Raw genomic sequence first — 27241 nt, 5'->3', positions numbered from 1 at the left:
CACCCTACCGATCCAACCCCCCCATCCATCCACACAATCACCTACCCACCCATCCCTCCATCTGTCCATCACCTTAACCATCCATCCGCCCATCCATCCACGCATGCACCTACCCATCCACGCACCCATCCATCCATGCAAACACACTCAATACCATTTCCTTGAGTGTCTATGTGACGTCCTCTGCCTGGCACTAGGGAAATAAAATTGAACAAGATTCAGATTCAATGACTCCCTCGGAGAGGCTAGCAAGCAACTTCTAGCAACTTTTCTGCTAGCCTCCAGCTAGCAACTTTTTCTGGTTTAATAAGAGAAAACCAACACATAGTGTTGTGGTTAAGAAAAGCGTGATTTTGGGGTGCCTGGGTGGCTCATTCTGTTGAGTGCCTGATTCTTGGTTTCAGCTCAGGTCATGATTTCAGGGTGGTGGGATCAAGCCCCGAGTTGGCCTCCCCACTCAGTGGGGAGTCTGCTTGTCTCCCTCTCTCTGTGCCCCTGCCCCCCACTCTTGTGTGCACTCTCTCTCTCTCTCTCTGAAATAAATAAATTTAAAAAAAAAAAAAGGAAGAAGAGCATGAGTTCTTGTGCTGGAAAAACTGGAGTAAAATATCAGCTCAAGAACTTAGTAACTCAAGAACGTGAGCAAATCGCTAAAATTCTTTGTGCCTCGATTTTTTCATTGCAATGAGAAACGGAACCCTGGTATGTCTTAAGTGATCAACAAGTGATCAGTAATACTATTATTTAGCGTTGTTGCTCTGATCATTACAGTCTCTTCCCTCATATAGTAATCACAAGACATGATTACTTGTGCATTTAATGATTAACTTATACACTCAGTGAGTATTTATTACCTACTGCATATCCCAGCCTGCGCGAAGCTCTGCGCGCTTCAGAAGCTTAGAATCTCATTGTGTAGACAAGGCAGACACACTTGAACTAGCTCCACCGTAATAACAACCACACGAATGGTTGTAATAATAAAGACAGCTGATATCTATCAAGAGCTTACCATGCGGGCATTGTTCCAAGCGTTTTTTGTATATGAACTCATTTCAAATTCATAACAGCTCTGAAGCAGGTCCTAGCATGCTCCCCATTTTACAGATGAGAAAATCAGGGCACGAAGAGGTTAAGTGTCTCATCCAGTGTCTTAGGGCTGGTTAGTGGAGGACTTGGGATTTGAACCATCACAACAAAGGGGGCTCAGCCAGAATGTGCCCTTGGAGTGTGCGGAGGAAGATTCTTGTAGGCAAGCTACTTGTGGAAGGTGGGCAGATGAGGGAAGATCTTCTTTGTGGAGGGGAGCATTTAATACCCTCCACCTGCCCCCTCCTGCCCAGATGTGGGCCATGGGCCAGTGGCAACAGATTCCTCTGTTCCTGAGACTCAGCCAGAACTGCTAACTCAAAACCACCGGGTGCAGGGCCCAGGAATCTGCATTTTAAACATGAGCTCCCACTCTTTAAAGCTTGGAAACCCCTACTCTAATGTTGAAAGTAGAGGCCCGCCCTCAACTTCACCACCTACTCCTTGTGTGATGTCAGACACATTGCTTAGCCCCTCTGGGACTCCGTGTCCCCTCTAGGAAGTGGGGAATGATACTGTGTGTCTCTTGGCTCTTGGCTTAACAAGGCAATCAGAAACTTGAGTGCAAAGGTATGGAGGCCGGGGAGGCATACAGCGCTTGGGTACCAGGTGCTGGAGATGCCCTGCAGGTGGAGAGAAGTGCCCTTTGTGGTGGTGGGAGGGAAGTCAAGGGCAAGTGCGGATGCTTTCAGGGTCTGAGGATCCCTTGTGAGCTTTGTGTTGGACTCATTAGGCTCCTTTTGGGTTTCTACGCCTTTCACGTAGCTGTGAAACTTACACACTGTCCCTTCCTCGCCAGGAGACATGCTTGATGGCTTGGTTCTTGGAACCTTCTTCTAAGATGACTAGTTGGAGTGAGTGGCAGAGTGTGCTTGCGATCTGATGGGAGGTCATTGCGCCTGCCACCCTCAAGCCCACGTGGCATCTGTGTCTGGTCCCCACACATTCCTAGGAAAGCTTCCTCAACCCTTCGGCTTTGCAAGCAGCAGACAGGCTGGTTTCAGGGTGCAGCACCTGCTTCTGCCGGGTGAGTGACGGGGTCGCCCCTCAAAGGGGGGCTCTCTCCGGTGGGTGTGACCGAGGGTCACTGTAACTGCTGAGAGATGAAAACTCATCCATCAATGCGTCTATCACCATAACTGTCACTGTAAGCAAATACTCCTGGTGGCCCGTTCATTTGCCTTATGGATGCAGACCGCGTCACCTTAGAGAGCAAGGGTGGCATTTGGCCGGTATCTGGCCCAGCAACAGTGCCCACGTCATGGCATCCTGAAGTTCGGATCCGTCAGCGTTTGGTCAGGGAAACAGCCACTGCCAGTGACACGGGACTAGGGCTGCAATGGAGGAGGGGAGGTTTGCAGGGTGTGGGGAGAGCTGGGGCCTGGAGGCCTAGAGAAACAAACCTCAGCCCGAGGCCCCAGAACAGGGGAGCAACGAGATGCCAGGTGTCCCACTGACAGTACTCATGGGGTGGTCCTGGAAGCCCCACATCTAAGGGAGTGGCTGGCTCCACGGCCTCCCAAGAATAACCGAAACTTCCAGTCTCAAGGGAGCTTGTCACACTGGCCAGCTCCAACCAGAAGCTGCCTAGTTCGCTGGGTTGTAGGAACAGCAGCAGGCTGGGGGGCTTAAAAAACAGAAATGAACTGTCCCACCGTCGTGGAGGCCGGAAGTCAGAGATCTAGGTGCCGGTGGTGGGCTGGTTTCTTCTGAGGCTGGGTGAGAGAACCTGCTTCAGGACTCTCCCAGAGCTGCTGGGGGTTTGCTGGCGATCTCTGGCATCCTTGGCAGGGGAAGCATCACCCCCATCTCTGCCTCTGTCTTCATAGCACGTTCTCCCTGTGTGCGTGTCTGTGCCCAGATGTCCCCTTCTCAGAAGGACATTGGTCATATTGGATTAGGGGCCCACCCTAGGCCCGCATGACCTCATCTTAACTAATTAGATCCGCAAAGACCTTATTCCCACAGAAGGTCACCTTCTGAGATATTGGGGTTAGGACTTCAACATATGGGTTTGGGGCGAGACAATCTAACCCACGACAGAGAGGATTCTGGGAAACGTAGTTCCCAGCCTGAGATGGGCATGGTGGTAACAAGACCAGGACAGCCCCACACAGAGCTGGCAGGGACGCTTCCCCATCCACTCCTCCATTCACAACGTGCCAGGCTCTGTTCGGTGTTGGAAACACGAAGGTGAGTTAGGTCTTTCCCTTGTGTTTGTCCTGGGCATGAGTTGACAAGTACACCAAGAAATTGTAACTTAGGACGAGAGGGCTCATGGGAGCACAGAGGAAGGCCAGCCCACTCGGAGACCAGCGATGGCCTCCCTGAGGACCGGCCTTGCAAAAGAGGAGGTGGAGCCCAGAGTGGGGGCCAGTGTAGTTAAGAAGGCATTCCAGCTGGAGCCACTAACCCCACCCAGCAGGCATGGAGAGAGGAGCTGGGAGGACTGCGGGGAGTGGGGACGTGTGCACGCCCACCCCCAATCCCGGACTGCTTCCCCATCTCTGTGTGGTAAATATGGGGCAGCTGGGGTGGAAGCGATGTCAGGAGGTGGCAGGCAAGCGCAAATGCCAAGGTGAGTCACTTATGCTCCTTAGGGGGCTTTGATCACGCAAAGTCCTGCTCCTTCCACATTGTGATATATTTAGAGCCGGCCACTTCCGCCTCCGAGTGCAAGCTCTGTCCTGCCACCTGGGGGTCTCGAGAGAGGGGCTTGGCCTTCCTTGTCGTGGGTCCCCAGTACCTGGTCCGGCACCTGGCCTGGCAAACTGTGGGCTCAGAAATGCTGAGCACGACAGCAAAGAGGTCTCTATGACCATCGCCGCCCACCTGGCTGCTGCCAGCAGACGCCTTACACGAATGAGCAGCCGTCTTCCGTGTTTTCGGATCTCGATCTCTTCTGTTTGTACAGGTTGAACAAACAGGTTTATAACTGTTACCTTAGTTCGCATCTGGACGACAGGCAGGGCAGGGAGAAGGTGCTTCTCTCTCCAGTGTGGATGAGGGTGACGAGTCTGCTTGGAAGTGTCTTGTCTGAAGGCAGGTGGCAGGACTCTGGGGGAGGCAGCCTGGTGTGCTCTGCCCCGGAGGCGGTGGTCTGTCCGTGCTGGGGGACAGGGGACAGGCCCATGGGGGGTGGGGGGAGTGGAGAGGAAGCCACGTGGCCAGATGGGTGGTGCTTTGGCTTTTTTGCTGAATGGCTTCTTCAAATTAGAATCTCAGCCAGAGGCGGGAAGGGAAGTGGGCAGTGGCCACAGAGGCGGTGGCAGTAGCTTAGGGGAAAAGTCCAGGCGGCTCAGATGCTGGAGGAAGCCATGCGGATGCTTGGGTGTGGTACGGAGCTGCGGGGATGCTCAGGGTAGATGGACTGGGCAGAACAGACAAGACTTTCTGGTGTCTTTCGGGGGTGGGGGGCACAGGGATGACCCCTGAAGTCTGACCTGAGCGCCTGGAAGGTCACATTGACGGCACAGGGAGGGGCTGGTTAGAGATTTGGAGGGTGGATGGAAGGTTTCATTCTGGATATGCTAAGTTTAAGACGCCTGACACTTCTGGGCTTTTCCCTCCTTGAACTCCTTCACTACCGGCCTCCCCAGCCCCTGTCACCCAAGCCCAGGTTCCTGGTGGGATGCGAGGTCTCTGAGCAGGGCGGGGCCACACATGCTTCTAGGAAAGCAGGGGGGCTGGAAATGTATTCAGCCTGGGGGATTTCCTTTAAGGAAAGAAACAAAATCCTGAGTAGAAAATTTGACATGATTGTGTGTATTTATTTGGCTGACAAATATTACAAAGGGAAGGGGCTCCAAGCAAAAGTGAGGGACTGAAGCCCAGGGTGGGGCGAGGCTCTCCCGCTGTCCCCACTCCTCCAGGCTTTGCTCAAGCTGTCCCTCTGTCTCCTCTTCCTCCCCAGTGTGTCCTACTCCTTCTTTAAGTCTCAGCCTACATATCCTTGCCCCCCGGGATGCCGTCCCATACCCTCGGGCTGAGTGACAGCCTCTTCTCTCACCCCGTGGCCAGCTGTCCCCTCCCCTTGAGATTGTAAGCTCTTCTAAGGGGGCAAGGCTGCATTCCATGAGGCCCTGGCACATGTAGATGGTACTTAATCAAGGCTATTTGACTGATAATTAATAACCAATTTTTTAGTGAACAGAGAGTTAATTCAAGAGTTCATGTTCTAGAGGATTTGGCGAAACAAAATTTTCCATAGGCAAAAAGCAAGCAAAGGATCCCAATATTTTAAAGTTCATTAAAAAAAAAAATTTCCTGGGGTGCCTGGGTGGCTCAGTCAGTAAAGCATCCAGCTCTTGATTTCGGCTCAGGTCCTGATCTCCGGGTTGTGAGATCAAGCCCCAGGTCGGGCTCCTTGCTGGGCGTGGAGCCTGCTTAAGATCCTCTCTCTCCCTCTCCCTCTGCTCCGCCTCCCTCTAACCACCCCCCCCCCCCCGAACACCGTTTCCTGTGTGTGCAAGTATAGAGAGCCTGAGAGGGCCCTGTACTTTTCAGAAGGTCTCCCACCTGAGTCATCTCACCCGAGTTTCCAGGAGGTCTGCAGGGAAGATGGGACGGGATTCACCCCTGTCTACAGGGGAGGCAGTCGAGGCTCATGGCTGTGTGGCATTTGCTCCAACTACAGAACCCCTTGGCTTGGATTCAGGGTCATAAGGGGTTTTGGTCGGGGGGGGGGGTAGGCAGGGGCCATTAGCAGGAAGGAGGAGGGGTGACCGTGCAAAGGCCACCCGGCACCAGCACCACTAGGCAAGACCGGTCCTTGCCCTCAGGAGGCTTACAATCAGTGGCAGAGAGGCCAAGAAGAGAGTAGTACCTTAGGGGCACTCGAGGAAAGAGCAGAGACCAGGCACTCGTGCCCCTGGAGGGCACTGGTACTGGCCGGGGGATTAACTCCAGGGCCACCAGGTAGCAGGCTCTGCCCACTGAAAGGGCGAAGGCTGCAGGACAGAATGCCAGACTGGATCCCTCCTCTGCACGTTAGGATTAGGCAGGAATTGTTGCCACTGAAATTCTCCCATCCTGCCAGGCTAGCCTTAAGCCCCCTTTTCCATGCAGCCTCCCTGGATTCCCCCGCTGGCAGGATGCTCGCTTCCTCTAATCCTCAGGGCATGATACCTGTGCCTCTCTTCTGGTGGAGTCCATGGGGCCATGGCATCGTCTCCATGTCATTCTCTAAGCTCTGGATGGACGTCACCTGTGTGACTCAGCACCTCTTTACCTGCACCTCCAATAACAGAGGCAGCTGACATTTGTCGAGTTCAGTGACACTTACCAGTTGCTTCTCCATAGATCATCTCTTCTGACCCCTTGCTGCAACCAGGCTCTGAGATCAGTCTTGGGTGAAACCTCATCTTCAAGCTCCCAGGGCAGGCAGCTTTGGACTGGTTACTGAGCCTCCCCGAGCCTGGTATCCTCGTCCGCGGTGGGGACATCACGACAGCCCCTCCACCCCCAGCCCCGTAACTGTTATCATTATAGGAACCGGGCGCAGAGTGGGTGGTGATAAATGTATATTCAACCAATGGGCTCACTCACGAACGTGCAAAAATGTGCCTTGCCCTTGAGCAAACTTTTTTGCGCCTGGAAGGAGGCGGGTGTCAGGGGAAACTTGATGATGCTAGTTGGAAGTCAGGTGGTGCTAAACTGCTCGGCTGGGGGAGGCAGCCACGAAGCCATCCGCCTTCTTGTTTAAAGTGAGTTATAATTCTCCAGGGAACGAGGAACCAGGCAGTTTGCTCCAGCAGAGGAACGGAAGCCGAGCACCTCTACCTCTTGTGCCCCAGTCGGGTCCCCGGGCTAATCAATACTAGGTTGGGACGCAGGCAGGCCCCTCGGGGGTCCAGGAGGAGCCTCGGGAGGGGAGGGACCCAGGCCAGACTGCAGCATCCAGAGGAGGTCCCAACAGATGCTGCTGCCAGGGCAGCTGAGAGCCTTGGCCCTCTTTCCCCCCGCCCCCAACCCCAGTCACTGGTGCCCAGCAGGGACTCAGCGCAAGTTCACTGAGCAATTCCCTTCCATGGAATGACCGCATTATTACTTGTCCTTCCGGGGCTACTTGCCTGCATCAGGGAGTGTGCTCAGTGCACAGGAATAGAGCCCGTTCTAGCCCACTCTGCCCTTTCCTGGCTCAGTGAGCTTAAGCGAACCCCGAGCCTCAGTTTCCCCAATTCTGGCTTAAAGGGTGAAATTTGCTATGCCCTACTCAAGCCTTTAAAAAAAAAGTGCGTCTGGACCAAGGCATTTTGCCTCTTCCTGGTCCCTCGGGGATTCATTTGCATTCTTGGGATGAAATTGTTGACTATGCTTCATGCTCAGCCGCACATTTAAATGCTTATGGGAGGTTTATTTTGGAGAAGTAACTCTCCGGAATGCTGGCAGGGCCAGCGCCCCCGCCTCCCCTCGGTGAGGCAATCAGCCCCCCGCCGAGGCTGGAGGCAATGCGGGGCTGTAGGGCCGAGCATCCTGGACCCGGGGGAGGCACTGTCCAATGAGAGCCTCACCCCAGGGGCTGTCTCGAGGCTGTTGGGAAATGTCTCATTTTTATATGTAAATAAATCATTTCCAGAGATTGCTCCGATCGCAGCAGGCTGCTGCTAAAATGTTTTAAGTGGGTCCTTTGCCACTGTAAACTTTGTTAAGCATTATTATCATGTTTGGTTCTGTTTTCCTCAGCTGATCTCACAGAGCCGTCCACTCCCAGCATTCTAGCCTGTTCTGTCACTGTACCTGGTTGCATACCTCTGGGGACAGAGAGCTCACTACCTTTAGGCCACCCATTCCACGGTAGGACACCACTGACTGATGGAAAAGTCTTCTTTCTAAGAGATCTGGAATTGAAACTCAATTCCTATCTCTGTCATTGCCACACCCTTAAGCCATGCCTTGCTCTGGTCCTGTTAGCACCAGCTTGCCATCTCTTCCTCGGCTACTTGCTCCCTGTACCTGACCGGAGCTCCAACCTCCTTGCCAAGGCCTTTGACATCCTGCATCACCTACCCCCTTGCTCACCGTCATCTGCTCTCCCCCTTACTTACTATGCCCCAAAGCTGCTGGCATCCGTTCCTCCAATACCCAAAGCACCGTCCCACGTTGGGACCTTTGCACCTGCCATTCCCTCTGCCAAGATGCTCCTTTCGTGAGTTTCCTCCTCAAGGACCTCAGCTCACTGTCACTTCCGCAAAAAGGCCCTCCCTGCCATCCTCGCTAAAGTGCTCCTCTTACCGTCAAATATCTTCCCGTGTGGTTTCCTATCTGACTACCATATAAGGCAGCACAGTGTTTACTGTCTGCCCAGTTTGAACGTGAGTCCCCCAGGGATAGGTCTGTGTCTTGTTCCTGCTGTAATCCCAGGTCCAGCACACAGTAGATGCCCAATAAATGCTCCTTCTGCAAGTGCGATGCTCATGTCTTCAGAGTCTCCATGCCGCTGGCTCCTTGATGGTTGCTGGCAAAATGCGGGATGGGGCACACCCTCGGTCTTTTCTCTGGATGGGCTTGCCTCTGTCTACATCAAGAAGGTCCAAACTCACTTAGCAGCGGCAGCTGTTCCCCAAACATACTCTTACAGCAGGCCCAGTCTACAAAACAGATAAACAGGGAGGTGGTCTGCCTGAAGCAATGTCCCTTCACCCCTTTACTCCTCGGCCCCCTGGGCTCCCTGTGTGGGCCCTCGGCACCTGCAGAGATGTCTGCTCTATGCCTGTGGTCTGGCAACAGCCCCTCCTTTTCCTCTGGGCACCCACCGTCTCCCATTCTCAGGCAGGGATTCTATCCACCAGATCTACCTCTCAGCTAGGGATTGGCTGGGGGAGGACACATGACCCAGGCCTGGCATCTGGCCTTGGAACGTTTCCTAGAAGCGCTGAATAGGAAGTCCGCTCTTTGTGCTGGGGTGGCTGGGCTGCTTGAGTGTAAGCCAGGACCTGCGGGCATCCACAGGAGACAGCCTTCCTGATACCAAAGCATATCAGAGGATGGCGGACTCAAGAGATGGAGAGAAAGTAAGCAAGTGCTCTTGACATGGTCTGGGCTCCTGGATCTAGCTGTACCTGCAGCCCTGAGCTTCACAATTACCAGAGCCAAAAGATGTGCTACTTGGCTTAAGCCTGTTTGAGCTGGGCTTTCTCTCACTCATAACTGAGAGAAGCCTGACTGTGGCATTGGGGGCCATGGACGTGTTTTAATGCCACGGCTCCCTCTCATCCTTAAAGTCAGGCAGAATGCATTTGACGTTTTAACTCCTATGGCATGTTTGCATGGGTAGTAATGATAGCAGTAGCACCTCTCTCTTCCGGAGTGGTTTGCAGCTTTCACTAAGTTTCCAGGAGAACAACATGAAAAAAATTACCCTGTTTTTGTCTTGTAGATGAGGAAACTGAGCTCGGGAGCTCGGGGGCATTGCACAGGTACAGAAATGCCTCGGGGTCCTTTTGGGGTTTTGGGTTTATGGGATTATGACACGTATGACAGAGGTGGATTGATAGTTTATTTATTTATTTATTTATTTATTTATTTATTTATTATTTATTTATTTATTGGCTAATATCTGGCCTTTGGGCCTTTTAGAGTCATTATTTTAATTACACAAAGAGCTTACATAAATCGGTAAACAAAATAAGAACAATCCTCCAGCAGATAAGTGAGCAATAGGGAATTTACAAAAGAAATGATCCAGGAAGTAAATCAAACATGGAAAAAATACTCGGGCTTCCTAGTAATCTAAGATCCTCAAATCAAAACAAGATACTATGTTCCTCATCTTTAAAATTGGCAAAGATTAAAACAAAAAAGCAAACATGGAGTGCTGTCCTGGATGTAGAAAGTTCTCCCATGATGATCGTTTCGAAAAGAATTTGGCAAAAGCATGTTTTAAACAGGGGTTGGGAAATGTTTTCTGAAAAGGGCCTGATGATAAATATTTTTAGCTTATTGAACCCTCTGGTTTCTGCTACTCAATCCTGTTGTACTTTGAAAGCAGCCATAGGCAATGTATACGTTAACGAGCAAGGCTGCGTTCCAATAAAACTTTATTAATAAGAACAGGTGACAGGCTGGATTTGCCCCTCAGGCCAAATTTTGCCAACACGCCCCTCCCAGTTGTGGACATGTATTATTAAGTAATTATCAAAATGATGGTTATACAAAACATGTAGTTACATGGAAACATACTTAGGCTATAAAGCTAAATGGAAAATTCCTGGCTACCCAATTATATGCCCAAATATCTATCATCATAGCTATGCAAAGAAACCCATAGGAAAATATTAGAGAAAGGAGATAGACCTGAGTTAGTGAGCTATGGCAGCATAAAATATGCCCAATTTTAGGAGCTTAAAACAGCCATTTGTAGTTCTCCCCAGGCTCTGGCTGTGTCAGCTGGGCCGTTGTGTTGATGTGAGCCAATGTTGGCTGATTTCTGGGCAGGTGGAGCCGGGCGTCCTCTGCTGCACCTGGGGGTGCTGACCGTGGTCCGAGGAGAAAGCCAAAGCACCCCAGCCCTCTCGAGGTCTAGGATCAGAGCCTCTAGCACAGTCACACGGCCAGTGCAAAGTCATACTCCCAGGGTGCAGACGGGAGGGGGTTGGTAGAGAGTTTGACTGCAGCCCCGAAATGCTACTCGAGAGGGAAGGACCCCAGTCTTCTCTGATGCCCGCTGAGTCAGAGGTGACCTCGGAAGGCCCCGAGCATTGCTGCCTCCAGGCTGGCATTGGCAGGTCCCTGCTCCACTCACACCGCCCTTGGCAGTGAACCTTCATGTCCATCTTCCTCCCTCCTGCTTGTTCTTCCTCCTCATTTCCATACTCGGCCTCCTTCCAGTTCCTGCAAGGCCTCCGATCCTTCTCAGTGGGCAGGAACTGAAGGCCGGAGCTGGCGTCCCAGGAGGCCGTGATCTGCAACTGTCAGAGCAGAGAGCAGAAGGGACCCGGTGCCTGCCGTGGCATTCTTGATCGGAGGACAAACGCAGAGGGTGAGCGCCACCCCTGCCGGCACCGGTGCCCGAGAGTTAGATGCGAAAGAGGGGGAACCCAGCGCAAGAACTCCAGCACCTTTCTCTGATGGATCCGGAGCTTCTGAGCTGAGAAGGCCGCTCGGCCCAGGCACTTGGCATAGCTGGTTCCTCGGTTTCATTTTTAACCATCTTTCCCATCAGGAAACTGCCTGGCTGGCTCAGCTGGTTGAGCAGCCGACTATTGGTTTTGGTTCAGGTCGTGATCTCAGGGTCGTAAGACTGAGTCCTGAGTTAGGCTCAGCGCTCAGCGTGGAGTCTGCTTGAAATTCTCTCTCCCTCTCCCTCTGCCCCTCCCCACTGTGCACACGTGTTCTCTCTCTCTCAAATAAATAAATAAATCTTTAAAAACTCTTTTCCGTTAAAAAAACCCACACACGTTCTATAGAATTCTATTGATGGTGAGCCCCATTCTAGAATGCCATGGAAGCAGGGGCCAGGTCTGTGGTGGTGGAGCCGTCCGAGCTGGCGCTCCCTGACCTGGTTCAGTCCCTCGTTTCCTGCTTCCTCGCGCTTGGGCCATTCCCTCCTGACATCTACCTCTTTCAACTAATGTGAGTTGTGTCCGACTCTTACCATCTTACAAAACTGAGTGCTCTTTGACATTGAGACCCTGTCGACGTAGACTCTGAAGGCCCCCGGGGGTTTTGGCCGTGGGCTTCCTGTGGGATAGAATCCAGCCCAGCCCATCCGACAACACGACAGCACCCCCAGCCCTTGGCAGGTGTTGGTGACCTTTTACGCGTCAGCTCCTGTACCAAGTGCTTGTCCCTCATCACCTTGTTCAAATCTCACAGAAGCCCAAGGAGGGAGGTATAAATGCGCCTCCTCGTTTTTTAAATGGACTTCATTTTTTTAGAGTGGGTTTGGGTTTAGAGAAAATTGAGGAGCTAGTGCAGAGATTTCCCATAGGCCCCCCTTACACACTCTGCGTCCCCTATTATGAACGTCGTGCGTTAGTGTGGCACGTTTGCTGAGCTGAATGAGCCAGTTTAGGTATGGTACTATGAACCAGAGTCTGTAGTCGAGATCGGGGTTCACCCTGTGGTATAGTCTATGGGTTTCAACAAGCATATAATACCACGTAGCCACCGTTACAGTACCATATGGAATAGTTTTACTGCCCTAAATCCCTCTCCTTTGTTTCGTTATGTAAGAAACCACCAAACTGTCTTCCAAAGTGACTGTTTGGCATTCGCACCAGCAATGGATGAAAGTTCCTGTTGCCCCACACCCTTGCCAGCGATTTGGTGTTGTCAGATTTCAATGGTCCAGATTTGGGCTCTTCCGACAGGGGAGTGATGGCGTCTCATTGTTGTAATTCATGTTTTCCCGATGACACACGGTGTGAAGCATCTTGCTGTACGCTTGTTTGCTATCTGTATGTCTTCTTGGGAGAGATGTCTGCTCAGACCTTTTGCCCATTTTTTAAACTGGGTTGTTTGTTTTCGTAACTGTTGCATTTTTAGCCTTCTTTTTGGATTGTGGATACAAGTCCTTTAGCAGATACATGTTTGGGGACTATTTTCTCCCCGTCTATAGCTTGTGTTTTTGTTCTCTCAACTGTTTTTTCACAGAGCAGTTTTTAATTTTAATGAAGTCCCACTCACCGTTTTTTTTCCCCCATGGATTGTGCTTTTGGTGTTGAATCTAAAAACTCACGGCCAAACCCAAGGTCACCTATGTTATCTTCCAGAAGTTTTAGAGTTGTGTGTTTTATGTTAAGTCATGATCTGTTTTGAGTTAGTGTTTACAGAAAGTGTAAGGTCAATGTCTAGATCTTTTTTTTTTTTTTGGCTTGTGGATGTCCATTTGTCCCGGAGCCATTTGTTAAAGAGACTATCTTTTCCCCATTGTATTGCCATTGCTCCTTTGAAGAGCAGTTGACTATACGTGTGGGTCTGTTTCTGGGCTCTTTACTCTGTTCCTTTGATCTATCAGCCTGTTTTTTCACCAGTACCAGCTGTCTTGATTGCTGTGGGTTTATAGTAAGTCTTGATGTTGGGTGATACCGGTTCTCTGACTTTCTTCTTCTCCAGGGCGGTGTGGGCTATTCTTGGTCTCTTATCTTTCCAAATAATCTTTAGAACCAGTTTGTTGATACCCGCAAGATAACTTGCTGCAATTTTGAGGGGGATTACATCAAATCTGTCGATCAAGTTGGGCAAATATACCTTGTTACAAATGAAACCCCAAAGGCCCAGAGAGGCAAACAGACTTGCTTAAGGTCAATGGAATTAAAACTCGTATTTCATTGATTCTGACACACATGTTGTATCATCTCTGAAACGGAGGTGCCCTTTACGGTTGCTGCTGACGTTCGAGAGTCATCGTAGAGTTGGCATTGCCCACACTTGCACACAAAAATTTGCAGAATGTGGGCAGTGGCTTGGGAAAAAATCCCCAAGACAACAGCGGAGCACGTCTTTAAGAAATGTTGCATCACCAGTGCCTGTGATGACCCGGAGGCAAGAGGGAGCTCTGAGTGTGAAGGGAATACCTTAATACCTTAATTGACTTATTTTGCTTATATTTTCCGTTTAATGTGTGTACAAATATGATACATTATTTTAAAAAATCCTCAGAGCTTCTGGTGGCTCATTCAGTTAACCGTCGGACTCTTGGTTTCGGCTCAAGTCACGATCTCAGAGACCTGAGATGGAGCCCCTTGTTGGGCTCTGAGCTTTGTGTGGAGTCTACTTGTCCCTCTGCCCCTCCCTCACACTCGTGGGCTCCCTATCTCTAAAACAAATACATACAATCTTAAAAGTCTTAAAAAAAAAAAGATTCTCGGGGCGCCTGGGTGGCACAGCGGTTAAGCGTCTGCCTTCGGCTCAGGGCGTGATCCCGGCGTTGTGGGATCAAGTCCCACATCAGGCTCCTCTGCTATGAGCCTGCTTCTTCCTCTCCCACTCCCCCTGCTTGTGTTTCCTCTCTCGCTGGCTGTCTCTATCTCTGTCAAATAAATAAATAAAATCTTAAAAAAAAAAAAAGATTCTCCTTCTCCCTCTCCCTTTGCTCCTCCCCCCTTTCTAAAAAAAAAATAAATAAAATTAAAGAATTTAAAAATATAAAAACCTTCTGGGTCTAAACAAATCTAAAAAGTTTTTTTTGTTTGGATAAATATGGAATTAAAAGTTTACAGTGACCGGGAAGTATCACTGGTTTTTTAAATTTATTTTATTTATTTTTTAATTAATTAATTTATTTTTAAAGATTTTGTTTATTTATTTATTTGACAGAGAGGGAGAGAGCACACAAGCAGGGGGAGCAGCAGGCAGAGGGAGAGGGAGAAGCAGGCTCCCTGCTGAGCAGGGAGACCGATGTGGGGCTCGATCTCAGGACCCAGGGATCATGACCTGAGCCGAAGGCAGATGCTTAACTGAAGGAGCCCCCCACAGGTGCCCCAGAAGTGTCACTGTGTAAGGGTCTCATTTGTGTCACTTATGGCAGAGGTGTATTCTTAGTGGGAAATAGAAACGATAGTGCATCTCGACGTCGCTAGATTCTCTGATGCACAGAAACGTTCGCATTGCCAGCATCCGCGGAGAAATCCCAGCATGGGTGAAAGAGGTCACAAGTGTGAGAAAGGGGACAGTCACAAAGTGGTGGGCGGGGCCAAGAGAAATCAACAAGGGATAGTGAGGGTCTCAGGGCTGACAACCCCTGGGAGCTGTTGCCACCTCTCCGCCCCAAGGGCAAGGAGTGTGAGAGGTTCCCAAAACCCGAGGGGGAGGCTGTGGGAGCGAGGAGGCTGGCTGGGAGGGAAAGAGCCAGGGGAATAAACCCCACTCCTCCAGGTACCCCTACCATTGTGGGAAACCACTGAGAAGCCGTGATCTACCTGGGGGAGACAGAACAGCATGGAGAGTGGGGGTGGCCCTGGGGGGGCGGGGCTAGGGGCAAGCGTCCTGCTGACCGCAGGGTTAGTACGCCAGTGCCCAGGTTCTACTCGCCGCCCCGGCTCCTGACCGCAGTGCTCCGCGCTTGCGCTCCATGGGCAAAGACAGCTGACCAGGTGGTGGGGCACCTTGAGCTCCCTCCTGTTGTGGAGGCTCACTAGTCCTCCACCATCTGTGGGCTGTGGCTGCCCCCCACCATGTCCTGGGCGTGGCCAGGGCCTGTCTCTTCACTCCCCTGTCCCCGCCCAGCATCTGATTTACAACGTGGGACTCTGTGGGAGAAATGGACTTCTGCTTCTGGGCTGAAACTTGGCTCAGAAACTGCGGACGTCAACTCACAGGCCTGGTGATGGACAGCACGAACTTGGATAGCAGTGTGTTTATAGCTTATAAGGGTGAGTTGTGCGTATTTCCAACTTGGCCCAAACACCTGCTTGCCCAATTGGCTTGTCAGGCAGGGTCAGAGCTCTAGATCTGCCAGCTTGATTTTTGAAGTGAACTCCTTTGTTTGCCAAATCTGCCCGAGACAGGGGATCAAAGGATCTGTGCGTCAGAACTGGGTTCCCATCCAGGGCTCCCTCTCTCTGTACAGACAGGGACATGGGAGGAAAGGGAAGGTGTTGGCCCCAGGCCACAGCACCTGGGGGGGGGGGGTTTACAAAGAACCTGGGGGCTAGAGTCTCTTGCCGGCCTCCTGAGCTTAGCTTGGCCTTTAGCTGTGGGATCTTGAATAAGCCCCCTCATCTTCCGTCCTGTTTCCCACTCTGCAAAACGGGGGAGCATGATTGCTGTCTCACAAGGTGATTGTAAGAATCAAATGAACTAGGAGCCAAGCAGGCTGGGAGCAATTCTGAGCAATACCTGGAGCTGATTCCTGTCCACAGCTCCTGTGAGCTAGTTCAGAGCAGGCCCTCAGTGTTTGTTGAATGACTTAATGAGTGAAAGGAACTTCATAGACTGAGGCGTGGAGGAAATGCTACTCATTATGTTAATTATGTTCTGTACCGGGCCAGGTTCCTGCAAGGCAATGAATCCCATCAACCCTGTCCGTCTGTGGGCTAGAGTCCCCCAAATGAACACCCTGTTTGCTTTCCTCAGGAGCAAATCCAGATGTTTTATTTAAAGGAGATAATGACTGTTTGAGCAAGAACCCTCCAGCTGTCACGTACCGCCATGACCAACTGCTCAGCCTGGACATGTAATGCTGGCCTGGCAGCCAAGGCAGTCATGAAGCCCTGGGTCACGGCCATGGCCAGGAGGAAGCAGCCGATGCTTAGAATCTGAGTCCCCTGGGGCTCCCAGGAGCCTGTGGGTTGGACTGAGCCCAGCAGAAGCTCTGTTCTGCAGCACATAGGCCCACAGACAAATCTCGGCTCCCAGGATTGGCAGAGAGGGGCCATCCAGGAGAGGCCAGGACCCTGGAAGTGGTCACGACCTCTGAATCAGCCATGGGGGAGCTGCTGCACATTCCTCAGAGGTGAGTGGTTCTGGATGTGTGGACACAGCTGCTGGACAAGGCCTCAGAGGCCACTCATCCCAGTTACTTTATGGAGAAAGGGACAGAGGCCCAGAGAGGGGATGGTTTTGCCATGTGACACAGCAGGTCAGCCTAGAATCCAGGATCCTGGGACTAAGCATTCCAGGTGGTCTGCGTGTGACATGTCCATGAAACTGCTGGGATGTTCTCAGCAGACAGCATGGCTCCATCATACTCTGATCTAAAGAGATAGCAGTGCCTGGAGTTGTGCAGTGTGCAGCCTGTGCAACCATATGCAGCAGCCCTTGCTGGAACTCTTCAGACTCTTCAAAGATAGACTCTTCAGACAGTTTCAAGGGTATATCCAAAAGTGACCCATATGTGGTGTAGATGTCTCCATCATTCTTGTTAGCTGGTGTTTTCCTTAAGGAATGAGGATATGCCCTCGTCAGACAACTCTGGAAGGTCCACACTGGAAGGGCCTTTTGAGGCCACCTCACCCAACTTTTTTTTTAACTACATAAATAAGGAAACTAAGGCTGAGAGAGAAGAGACTTGTCCACAATCACGCAGCGAGTTGGTCCCAATTATGCTTCACTGCCTGCTCTGCCGACCCCCTGTGGCCCTGGAGTTTCAGAGAACCTACCTTTGGTTCCACTCACACCAGAGCTACCTGTGTCCCCTGCACTCGCGGGCTTATGCCTGCCTCCTCACCCACTCCTCCCCCATCCATTCTGCTGGCCACGGAGGGAACTGTCCCAGAGAGCGGAGACCTACCGTTTGCCTGCTTCTCTCCCAGCTCTTACCCTGGCCAGCTGCTCCAGGTTCTCCTTCCCCAGGGGCTGTCCTGGAGCTCTGCTCACCAAGGCATGGCTCCCAGAACAGCCGCTGCAGAGCTCCCAGCCCACCACCCACTGCCCGCTGCCTTCTCTCTAGCCCTGTTCAAATTCCAGCCTTTTGCAAACCTGTGTCCCTTTTCCCACAGTCCCTCACTTCCTGGAGCATCGTCTCGCCTCCTCAAAGACCCAGCTCCAATGCCCTCTTCTCCAAGAGCCATTCCCTACACCCTGAAGCTACAAAGAACCCGTCTTTTCCACTGTCCCAGGGCAGCCTCAGCAGGACACAAGTCCATGGGTCAGACCCAGTTCTCTGCATGGTTGTGCAAACTGTACCCCAGGACATTCTAGAAATCCTAGATGACACTGATGTTTGTATGGGAACAACTTGAAATCCTCTTTCGTTTGTAGAGTCAGTCACCTTAAGTGCCAGGCTCTGGGCCATGGCTGGTCACAGACGCCTTACTGCACCTCTCCCCGAGGGGGATAGCATCCCAGCATGTGCCACATCCCACTGCCAGGTCACCCCTTTCCGGACAAGGCTGTAACAGTTTCCATGTCCACCTCCTGCCAGACGGTGTTCCCTGGCATGGCAGGTGTCACAGTGGGAAGACAGGGGTGGTACAGTGGGGAGAGCTCTGGGCCAGGGCCGAGCGGCAGGACACCTTCTCCCCTCGCCAGTATTCTGTGTGGAGATGGCAAACACAGTCGCATCGCCACCTGCCTGCGAGGAGGGAGGAGCCTCCCTATGGACTGGCCTGCTCTGAACCTTGTCCATCTGCCTCCGTAGGGATGGGCCCCAGATGATGTTTAATAACAAGCTCCCAGGGGATCTGCTTTGCAGTCGGCATTTGGAAACTTCTGCACAGCTATTCCCACAGTGCTTTGCACCCATTATCATCATTATAACTCTATGGAGCAGGTGGCTAGTAACGCACCTGTTCACAGGTGACTAAGGCAAGGCTCAGAGATGGGAGACGAGATGCTCGGGACACATGCAGACCTCTCCCTCCAGCCCCTGTGCTCCCGCACCTCCCAAAGCTTGAATCTGCCTTTTCAGTGTTCAGCGGGTCAAATTTACAATGAGGGGGGAGGGCAGGGAACACTGAGAATTCTGCACTCTTATTACCCCTGGGAGTGGAGCCAGGCTGTTTGAACCTGGAAGCTGTGGTTGGTGATGCCGGGGGCCACCAGGTGGCGGCTCTTGGAACTGCAAGCAGGTACCCAGGACCCTCCTCCCTCTTCCACCCCCTTTCCCCCCTCCATCTGTACAACCAGTCTCTTGAGTGTCAAAGGCCCCTCCATTTATTACGGTGACGGGATGGCGCCACAGAGGCACCGACATCCACTTGAGGTCTTGCTCCTTTTGACTCAGGTTTAGAAATCCAGAGTCTCTAACTTGGGTCTGGCTCGGCTCCAAGCAAGTTAGGGCTCCTTTGGGCCTCAGTTTCCCCCGCTCATCAGTGAAGAGGCTGGGATTAGATCTCTGGGGAATACTCTCCACTCTAAACGTCTTCTGCCTTATTACTAGGGACAACCGGTGACATGTTGATAGGGCTCGCATAATTCTTTTTCGAGACGGGGCGTCAGGATTTGGGGAGCGATCCCAGACTCCTTGAGCTGGCAACGTGCTTCGTGGGCTTCACGGGGAAAGAAACAAGACAGGCTGAAACGTGCTTGGTTCTCCTCCTGGACTCTTGTGTTCACCAGGCATTTTTGGAAGATGTTCAAATTAAAGCATAATTGAAAAATGAGGCTGTAACTGCAGGATACGGGGTGGCGGGGCCCGGGGCTGCTGACTTAATCAGGCGGCCTAATGTCATTACGTCCGTATTAATAACAGGCCGTGCGGGAGAGGGCCCTTCCCCGAGTCGAGGACACTTTCCAGCTGACAGGGCTTTTCTTCTTCTGTTTTTCACTGCAAACAAATGCCACTTGGGTTCTTTCTCCATTCCAGAGAATTCCCCGGAGTGAGATAAACATATGGAAGAAGATGGACTTTTTCTTCTTTCTTCTAAAAGCCTCTAGAAGGAAAAAGCTGCCCCGGTGTGGGACTTGGGAAGAAGGGTTGGTGTGTCTTCAGCAAGACTCTGCCTGAGGGGCTCCCGAGGCAGGCCTGCCCCTCCGCAGCCCCGGAGATGGGGCCACTCACGTGGGGCACCCCTCTCTCTCTCTGTCTCTGCCTCCCTCTCTCTTCTTCCCTCATTCCTTCAACCCCCTCCTCTCCCTCCCCCTCCCCTTTACCAAAAACATGCACTGTCAAGCCCCAGGGAAGCCGGGACTCGGCCTTCTCCCAAATGCTGGGGTGCTCGGGCTCTGCTCCCCGTCCTGTGCCTCATTTTAATTTGGGGAAATTGGACTAATAGGAAAATGACAACATCACATGCCCCACGACTCCGAATGAACCACTGTTAATATGTGACATTTTGGCATTTTTGCTTTCAGACTTTTTTTTTTTTAAGAAAAACCACTCTCCTTTTTTTTTTAATTAAAAATGATACATGCTCATTTTGAGAATAAAGATGAAACAACCACCACCTATTCCCACGACCCACAACCAGCTCTTGCTGCCAGTTTGGAATATTGGCTCTAAGTCCTTTTGCTCCGCATTACGTCAAAGAAGCGACACAGTATTACATATATTCTCCTTTACAACATCAGGGGCCTCTCACGTTCCAGTGACAGATAGAATCCCCCTGGTCCATGCCCCCTTTACTCCTGGGACCCCCGTCCCTGCCACTGCCTACTGTTGGCAGCTTGTCCTGGGTTCTCTGAGTCCATTTTAAATGTATTTACATATAATTCTGAATTCATTGAAAACACACGGCATCATTTGTGCTGTATTTCTGTCATACTGTACGTGTCCTTCTCAGCTTGCTTTGTTCTCTGCCTCGAACCCTGTTCCTTAAGCTCATTCTGTCCCTCCCTCCCCCTCTTGCCCCACCCCTCCCCTTCCACCCTTCTTGCCTCTCTCTCTCTCTCTCTTTCTCTCCCCACCCCCTCCACTACCCTCGGGGCCTGTCTGCACCCTGAGCTTTTTGTTCCTGCCCCCAGCGATGAACAACTCCCTCTGTGTCCTGCTGCCCAGACCAGCCTCTCAGCTCCCCCATCTGATGCGCTCACCCCACCTACCCCCCCAGAAAGCCTCCCCAAACCCCCTTCTCTCTCCCACCTCTGGCTTTGGCTTTGTATTACCCTTTCGTGCTTATCCCCTTCTAGGATTGCCCTCGCCACATTTTGAGGCAATTATTTTTTTATCTCCCCTGAGGGCTGTGGTCACCTCTCTTTCTGGCTCGGAGCCCGGGAGTGTTCAGTGTGTTAACAGACGTGAATTAAGTTCCTTCAGTTGGGTCACTTTCAAACCCAGTTTGGCTTTCACACCTCCTGGGACAGAGTGCTCACTACCTAGGATCAGGTATAACCCGTGGACTCCAACACTGAGACCCACGTGGCAAGGATGGAGTGTCCTCCCAAGCTTTCAGAGGGAGCGTGGCCCTGCTGACACCCTGGTGTCAGACCCGTGGCTTCCAGAATGCTGAGAGGATACATTTCTGTGGTTTTGAAACACCCAGTAGCTGGTTCCTTGTTACAGTGCCCTAGGGAGACTGAGACAGCTTGTTATGCAGCCAAAACTAACTGATACACTCACAGATTCATTAAGGCTCGGGGAGGGCAGCCAGAGAAGGCCTGAGGGCCACGTGTGATCTGTGGGATGGTTTTCGCCTGACCCACAAGCTAAGAATGGTTTTATATTTTTTTAAAAATATATTTGATTATTTACATAATCTCTGTCCAACGTGGGGCTGGAACTCAGGACCCTGAGATCAAGAGTCACACATGCCTCTTACTGAGCCAGCCAGGAGCCCCTGGTTTTTATACTTTTAAAGGGGTGTAAAGAAGGAGAAGGAGGAGGAGGAGGAGAATGAGAAGGAGAGGAAGGAGAAGAAGACTATGTCTGTGTGACAGAGATCCTCAAAGCCTAAAATATTTACCATCTGGCCCTTTCCAGAACAAGTTACAGACTCCTGCCCTAGAGGCTGGTGGAACCCCAGGATGGTAAGGGTCAGAATCCTTGAACAACCTGATGGAGAAGAGACCAGGAATGTCCACCATGGAAATTACATGAGAGTGAAATATAATTTTATAGTTTATATAACAAAATTATATTATGTAACATATATAACATGATATAATAATATGATGTATATAATAACATAATATAGTATAACATCATTTGCGGGTCTATTGGTCATTGCAGCGTAGTCTTGCCTAACTATTACAGAGAAAAAGTGAGACTTTCGCTTAGACTTCTGGGAAAGAGATTCTTATTCTTACTTCCTAGACCTGAAAGTCAAGATGGGGACCGAACGGGGCCCATCTTGCTGCAAGTGAGTCCTGGGGCTCAAGCCTGGAGAGGGGTGGAGGTGGAAGAATTAGAGACCAACCGGGTCCTGATGACATTGTCCGAATTCTGGAGCCAGCCATACCTGCAGCTGACTCTGCTCTCCACTTCTCAGCTTACCAGAGCCAATACATTTCCCCTTTTATTTAAGACAGATTGGCACCGTTTCTATTCCATGCAACCAAAAGATGCCTAACCTCCTTTGGTATTATTAGAGCAATAGCATTACAACTGCTGTCATTCCTTCAGAAAAACAATGAAATCACTCACCAACTCTGGTGCTTTAAGTCCTAGTAGCTGCAATTAACCGATGACACATCTCCCAGGGCAGCGAGTTTCACTGGGGCGTTTAAAGACTACGGCAGAGCTACTGCTCTGGAAACACAAGCCTGGCTTCGGGTGGGGGAGACCAGAACTGGGGATACCAGTTAAGGGCCTGCCTTTATGCAAGTGATGAAAAGAATGAGCTCATTTACACCCTGGCGTGGACTGATCCCGTGGTCCCGTGGTCCCATGGTCCCGTGGTCAGACAGACTGTACTACCATCCGCATACAAAGGTACACACGATGGAAGGAGTTGGAGACAGTGTCTACACCCAGCATCCTGGAGTTAGTTGCTTGGACCATCTCTGGAAGGAGCCGCCAGGAACTGGAAATGACAGCTGCCTCGGGAGGGGACCCGGGAGCCTGGAGCAGGGGAGGGGATGAGAGTCACTTTTTACTCTTTGTTCTTTTGCACCTTTGGCCGTCTCCTCTGAACTGAACACCTTCCTCAACTGGGCTCCAAGGCACCATGGGGGGGGGGGCTCTCCGTTCTCCTTCCCTTCCTCCTCCTCTCCCTCACATTGTGGGCCCCGGGGCTGGGACCTGGCCCCTGTCGTCCCTTGTCCCCTGGACAACTGTCCCCTGTTCTCTTAGATTCCGTATCGAACATCCATCAGTCAGAGGGCCAAAAGAACAGCAAGGTTGTTTATGACTCCCTGCCGTGCCGCTCTCCTGGGTGCGAGGCCATCACAGCACAAACCCTCCAACCACTCCCCCCACAGCGCGCTGATATCCGCCTGTCTTCAGCACCCAGCGCTGGGTACCCGACAGCTGGCGACCACCCCGAGTCCCAAGTATTCAGTCTCCCATCCTGACCTGCTCCCCTGCTCGCCTGGCCTTTCCCGAGGACACACCAGTAAAGGCTGTGGCCCAGCTGGTCCCTTGCTTCTCGCTGCCTCCTCCCCAGCCTGGTGCTCCCCCTCCTCCCCCCCCCCCCCGTGGTCCTACGTGGCACATGTGGCCTCCTGCTTCTAGGGAGCGATGCTCACGCTTTCGTTCAGTGGCATTGGCCTCTCTGTCGTCACTCGGCCACCTTTATTAATCCAGACCAGGCAGCAACCTCACCTAGTTCCGGGCCTCGCATACCCGCCCACCACGGACCCCCTCATGCGCGCTCTCCCTGAGAACCAAACTCCTCTTTCCAACTGCCCGTGGGACACTCCACCTGCACGTCTAACCCTGGCCGTCCTACACACCCGCCTGTCCCGCCACCTTCCTGCGCTCTGGAGACAGCCTTGCTGTCGAGCTAGGAGCCCAGGTCCCAAGTCTGGGGGTCGCCTCCGAGTTGGCCCTCTGTCTTGAGAGGCCCACACTCAGTCCTGCCTCAGGGGCTCTCACTGGGACATTCCTACTCCAGCTCCCCTGGACATTCGGGTCTCAGGCTGACGGCTCCTCCCCAGACAGGCCTTTACCGACCTGCCCGTGGCCTCGTTTCGCTTCCTGAGAGGGGGGCCATCACAGCCTGAAACTCTGCCGTGCTCAGTGTCAGTCTGTTGCACACGACCGTCCTGGGCTCCCGCGGTGGCCCCGCGTCCCCAAGGGGACCAGGCGCAAAGCAGTGCTGGGGGGGTGCGGTCTGCGGGAGGTTGGGGGAAAGACCTTGGGGTGCTCAGGACTGGGACCCAAGGCTCCAGGAGTGTGGGCTTGAGAGGAGCAGAGCAAAGAGAGAGAGAGAGAACGGGGACAGGGTGGTGGACAGGACACGCAGGACGGTGCTCAGCCGCACCAGACACCCCAGCCCTCCGGGTGCCCTGTCTCTGCTGTCCTCGACTCCAGTCGTTCGTTTACTGTGGCCACAGCTCCCTGGGCCACCGTGTACTCAGTCTTCTGGATGTGGACTCTCTTTTTAAACTCAAATACGTGCGTTTGGAAAGGAAAGCAACACCGGCCCTGAAATCGCTGTGTTGGGCTGGGAAGCCAGGGGCTGGGGAGTGCACCCCCAGGACACCACCAGTGGCCCCGTGGTCCCTCAGGGACACCGGGCAGGCGCCCTCCCACCCCTCCTCCTCACTGTGGTGGGGTCTTCTGGCCAACCTCCAGCCTGGGGCCCGGGAGAGCCCAGCGTCGTCCACCCCAGGTCACAGGAACCCCTGTGACCAACGCCTCCAGCCTGCTCAAGATTCCGTGGTTTGGAGAGATTCAAGCGCCCCCTGCCGGCAGCTGGCTGAGTCCCTGCACATCACCGCGACAATCAGCTGAGAGGTCAGTCCCGCCTCCTCTGCCCTTGTCCTGCCCCTTCTCCTGCCCATCACCTCCCCACCGTGATCCCTCAAATGCACTAGACATTCAGATCCCGCCCCCAGGAATGCTTCTCCCTACAAGACTCCCCCACTCTCCTCCCACTGATACATCTGATACACCCCAATCATCTCCAAGACCACGAGGCACCCCTTCTTCCAAGAAGCCTCCCTTGATTTCACCCAGGGAAATTGATCATACCTTCTTCCTGTCCCCGCTGTCCCTGTGAAAACCCCATCACAGCTTCTGTTGTGCTGGGAGTTCCTTGTCCGTTCAGGTGCCTTTCCCCATAAAGACAGCGTCTTCTGTCCCAGGGACCCAGCTCAGAGCATTTTGGATCAGAGGCTCACGTGGGAAATGTTTGTTGATTGAATGGTTTTACCATCAATGTACTTCAGACGTTCTGAGCAGGGCTATTCTGCGGTGGGTACCCTGGAGCAAAACCAAGTATATATATTTGAGACAAAACATGATATGTACTTATGTGCTCATTGAGAAAAAATTCCAAAAAATGTAAGTTTTATAAACTAAAAAATCCTTTCAACCCTCTCCCATCCCACAACCTTTCCTAAATCACTACTGTTATCTGCTTGGGGTGCCTTCCTCCCAAGCTTTCCCCTTTACTTTGTTTTCCATTTTCTCCTTTCTCCTTCTTCTGCTTCTTCCTCTCCTTCTTCTTCCTCTACTACTCTTTCTTCTTCTCCTTCTTCCTCTCCTTCTCCCTCTCCTTCCTCTTCTTCTCCTTCCTCTCCTTCTCCTTCTCCTTCTTCTTCAGCATAAATGGGTCATACTATACACCTCTGAACTTTTTTTTTCCACCTTGAGGCAGGTCCTAAAGGCAGGACCCACAGGCTCATGAGTCTTTCCAGTGACTACAGAACATTCTCTACTACCTACCACACAGTGTGCATTTCAAGTCTTTGTCTTTTTGTCTTTGTGTTTGGTTGTTCGTTGCAGTTGCAAACAACAGTTCTGCAAACGTCCTCAGGCACAACGCTCTGTGTCCACGCATCCGAATTCCTGTAGAATTGACTCTTGGAAGTGGGAGGGCTGAGTCGAAGGGCAGAGCTGTTTCATATGTTAATAGATCTGGCCAAAATACTCTCCAAAAAGTCGGTACCAATTTATCCTCCTACTAGCAGTGCTTGAGTGTATCTCTGCATGTCCGTGACAGCCCTGGGTGTTATTAGACAATTCTGACATGCCTGATTGTCTCAACCTTCAAATCCAGCTGGCATCGGGCTACAGTGGGGATTGAGGGCAGCCATCAGAGGAAAGGGGTCTGGAAAGGGAGCATGGTAGGTGCGTAAGCCTCCAGCCTTGTAGCTGTAGCTGGCTGGCCCGCTCCTGTTCCTTGGCCAAGGAGGGAAAGTTCCACCCACCCCAGCCAAACCCTCTGAGCCCTTGATCCTGGACCCAGAGCCCAGGCATGGGGACAGCGGGGCTCCTGGGCCAACCAGAGCCCCCCAGAGAGGCTTCAGAAGCTGATCTGTTTTCAGGAAGCAGCAGCAGCTCCCTCCTGCTCTGGGAGAACGTTCTCTGGAGGAAGAGTGTGTTTGGGAGAACCAAAGAGTGACAAATCTGGTTCTGCACAGCGAGGCAAGGAGAGAACACACAAGAAAGTGTATGTCCTGCAAGAACCACAGGTTTGGGGACATCGGTGTGCTTTCTGTGATGTTTAGAGCCCCCCACTGGGACTGTGGAGGGGTGCTGCTGGAGTACGTGGGAGACATGCCTCTCACTCCACCTTCGCCCCAGACCGGGACCTGTTTGGAGAATGAAACTTAGAAAGAGCTTGTCATTTGTGTTGTCTAAAAAAGATGGAAAAGGAGAGACTGGGTAGTCCTAACATCCAAACGGTGCTCTTCACCCCGGACTCAGAGATCTTCCTGGCCAGCACCCTCTGGGATCCATGGCTGCCTGGGGTCACTTCCGCAGAGTTTCATCTTCTAGGAGCTCCATCCCAGACGGCCTCCGGGGCTGCCTGGCTTGCCTTCCCTCTGGCTTTGATTCTAATGGGCCTTATACAAGGACCTTGAACTGAAGGCCAACCAAGGTGAGGACGAGGGGAGGGGGGGGCGGGGGGGCCTGGCAGGGTCAGCAGCGGGAGCCCCCTGGGGACTCTCATTAGCCACCCAGGCGCCTGAGTGGTCTTGCAGAGACCCTGCAAGCAGGTCAAGTGAGGCAGCGTGCGTGCTGGAGGATGGGAGCCTCAAGCTCACTGGAGAGAGCCGAAGGCCGAGCAAGGCCTGGATAAGACAAGAATGCCCATGTGGAGATACACAGCCCCTCGTGCCCACGCGGTGTCCCAGTTTCTCGCCTGTTTCCATTTGTATTCACTTGTCTGTTCTTGCATTCTGCGAGGGAATGAAAGAACAGGGGTTATTCCCATTTTATAGATGTGGAGACTGTGTCCAGCATCGGGGCGGGTTGTCCCTTCTTTGGAACTGTAGGCTTTCTTCGGCCAACTCTTTTCCTTCCCTGAGGACTCAAGTCCGGGGTGACACCCTCCGGAGGCCAAGCCTGGGGCTCTTACCCTTAGCCCTTCTGCGTGCTTCCCAGCTAACATACGAACATAACTAACACCGTCTCTCCAGTAGACCATGAGTCGGGTTGTGTCTGATGGGTCCCCTCTGCCCTCCTCCCACCTGGCAGGTGCTGAGCGATGTTTGTGGATAGATGGATGCCAGCGTGGTAGATCCTGAAGCCCAAAGTGAACCACCTGTTTGAACAAAACAACGTGGGGTTTCCGAGGATCCCACATCTACTCAGGAAAAGGAGGATAGATAATTCTGGGATGCGGCATGGAGGGTGGAGACGGGGGAGGACAAATAGCAGGGGCTCTGGAATACCTTCAAGGTTCTGGGGTCGGGAAGGGGGCTCTGGTCAGAGTTCTTGAGGGGCAGGGTCACGGGCTGCAGGCCTGGGAGGCCAGGAAGATTGAGACAGACTCAA

At 52.3% G+C, this 27241-nt stretch overlaps 1 protein-coding gene across 9 annotated transcripts in view; it reads left to right on the top strand.

Annotated features, from left to right (window-relative positions):
* Positions 1-3460: 3460 nt before the first annotated feature.
* The window catches only part of FAM181A (family with sequence similarity 181 member A), a 35909-nt gene continuing 12128 nt past the window's right edge, over positions 3461-27241 (top strand). Inside the window, exons 1-4 of one of the 9 annotated variants that reach the window (XR_008961469.1) lie at positions 3514-3667; positions 15259-15404; positions 16108-16486; positions 19280-21555. Coding sequence is in view for 1 of the 9 variants with exons in the window: in XM_026515387.4 (XP_026371172.1) it covers positions 3517-3603 (87 nt within the window). In the remaining 8 variants the exon portion in view is untranslated. Of the gene's footprint in view, positions 3668-5813; positions 9102-9466; positions 14128-15258; positions 16487-19279; positions 21556-27241 lie in introns of those variants that run through there. The other 8 variants (XR_007190239.2, XR_007190241.2, XR_007190243.2 and 5 more) reach the window with 8 other exon arrangements.

The sequence above is a fragment of the Ursus arctos genome, unplaced genomic scaffold (assembly GCF_023065955.2).
Source record: "Ursus arctos isolate Adak ecotype North America unplaced genomic scaffold, UrsArc2.0 scaffold_25, whole genome shotgun sequence".
NCBI lineage: Eukaryota > Metazoa > Chordata > Mammalia > Carnivora > Ursidae > Ursus > Ursus arctos.
This window is presented reverse-complemented; position numbering and strand designations above follow the sequence as displayed.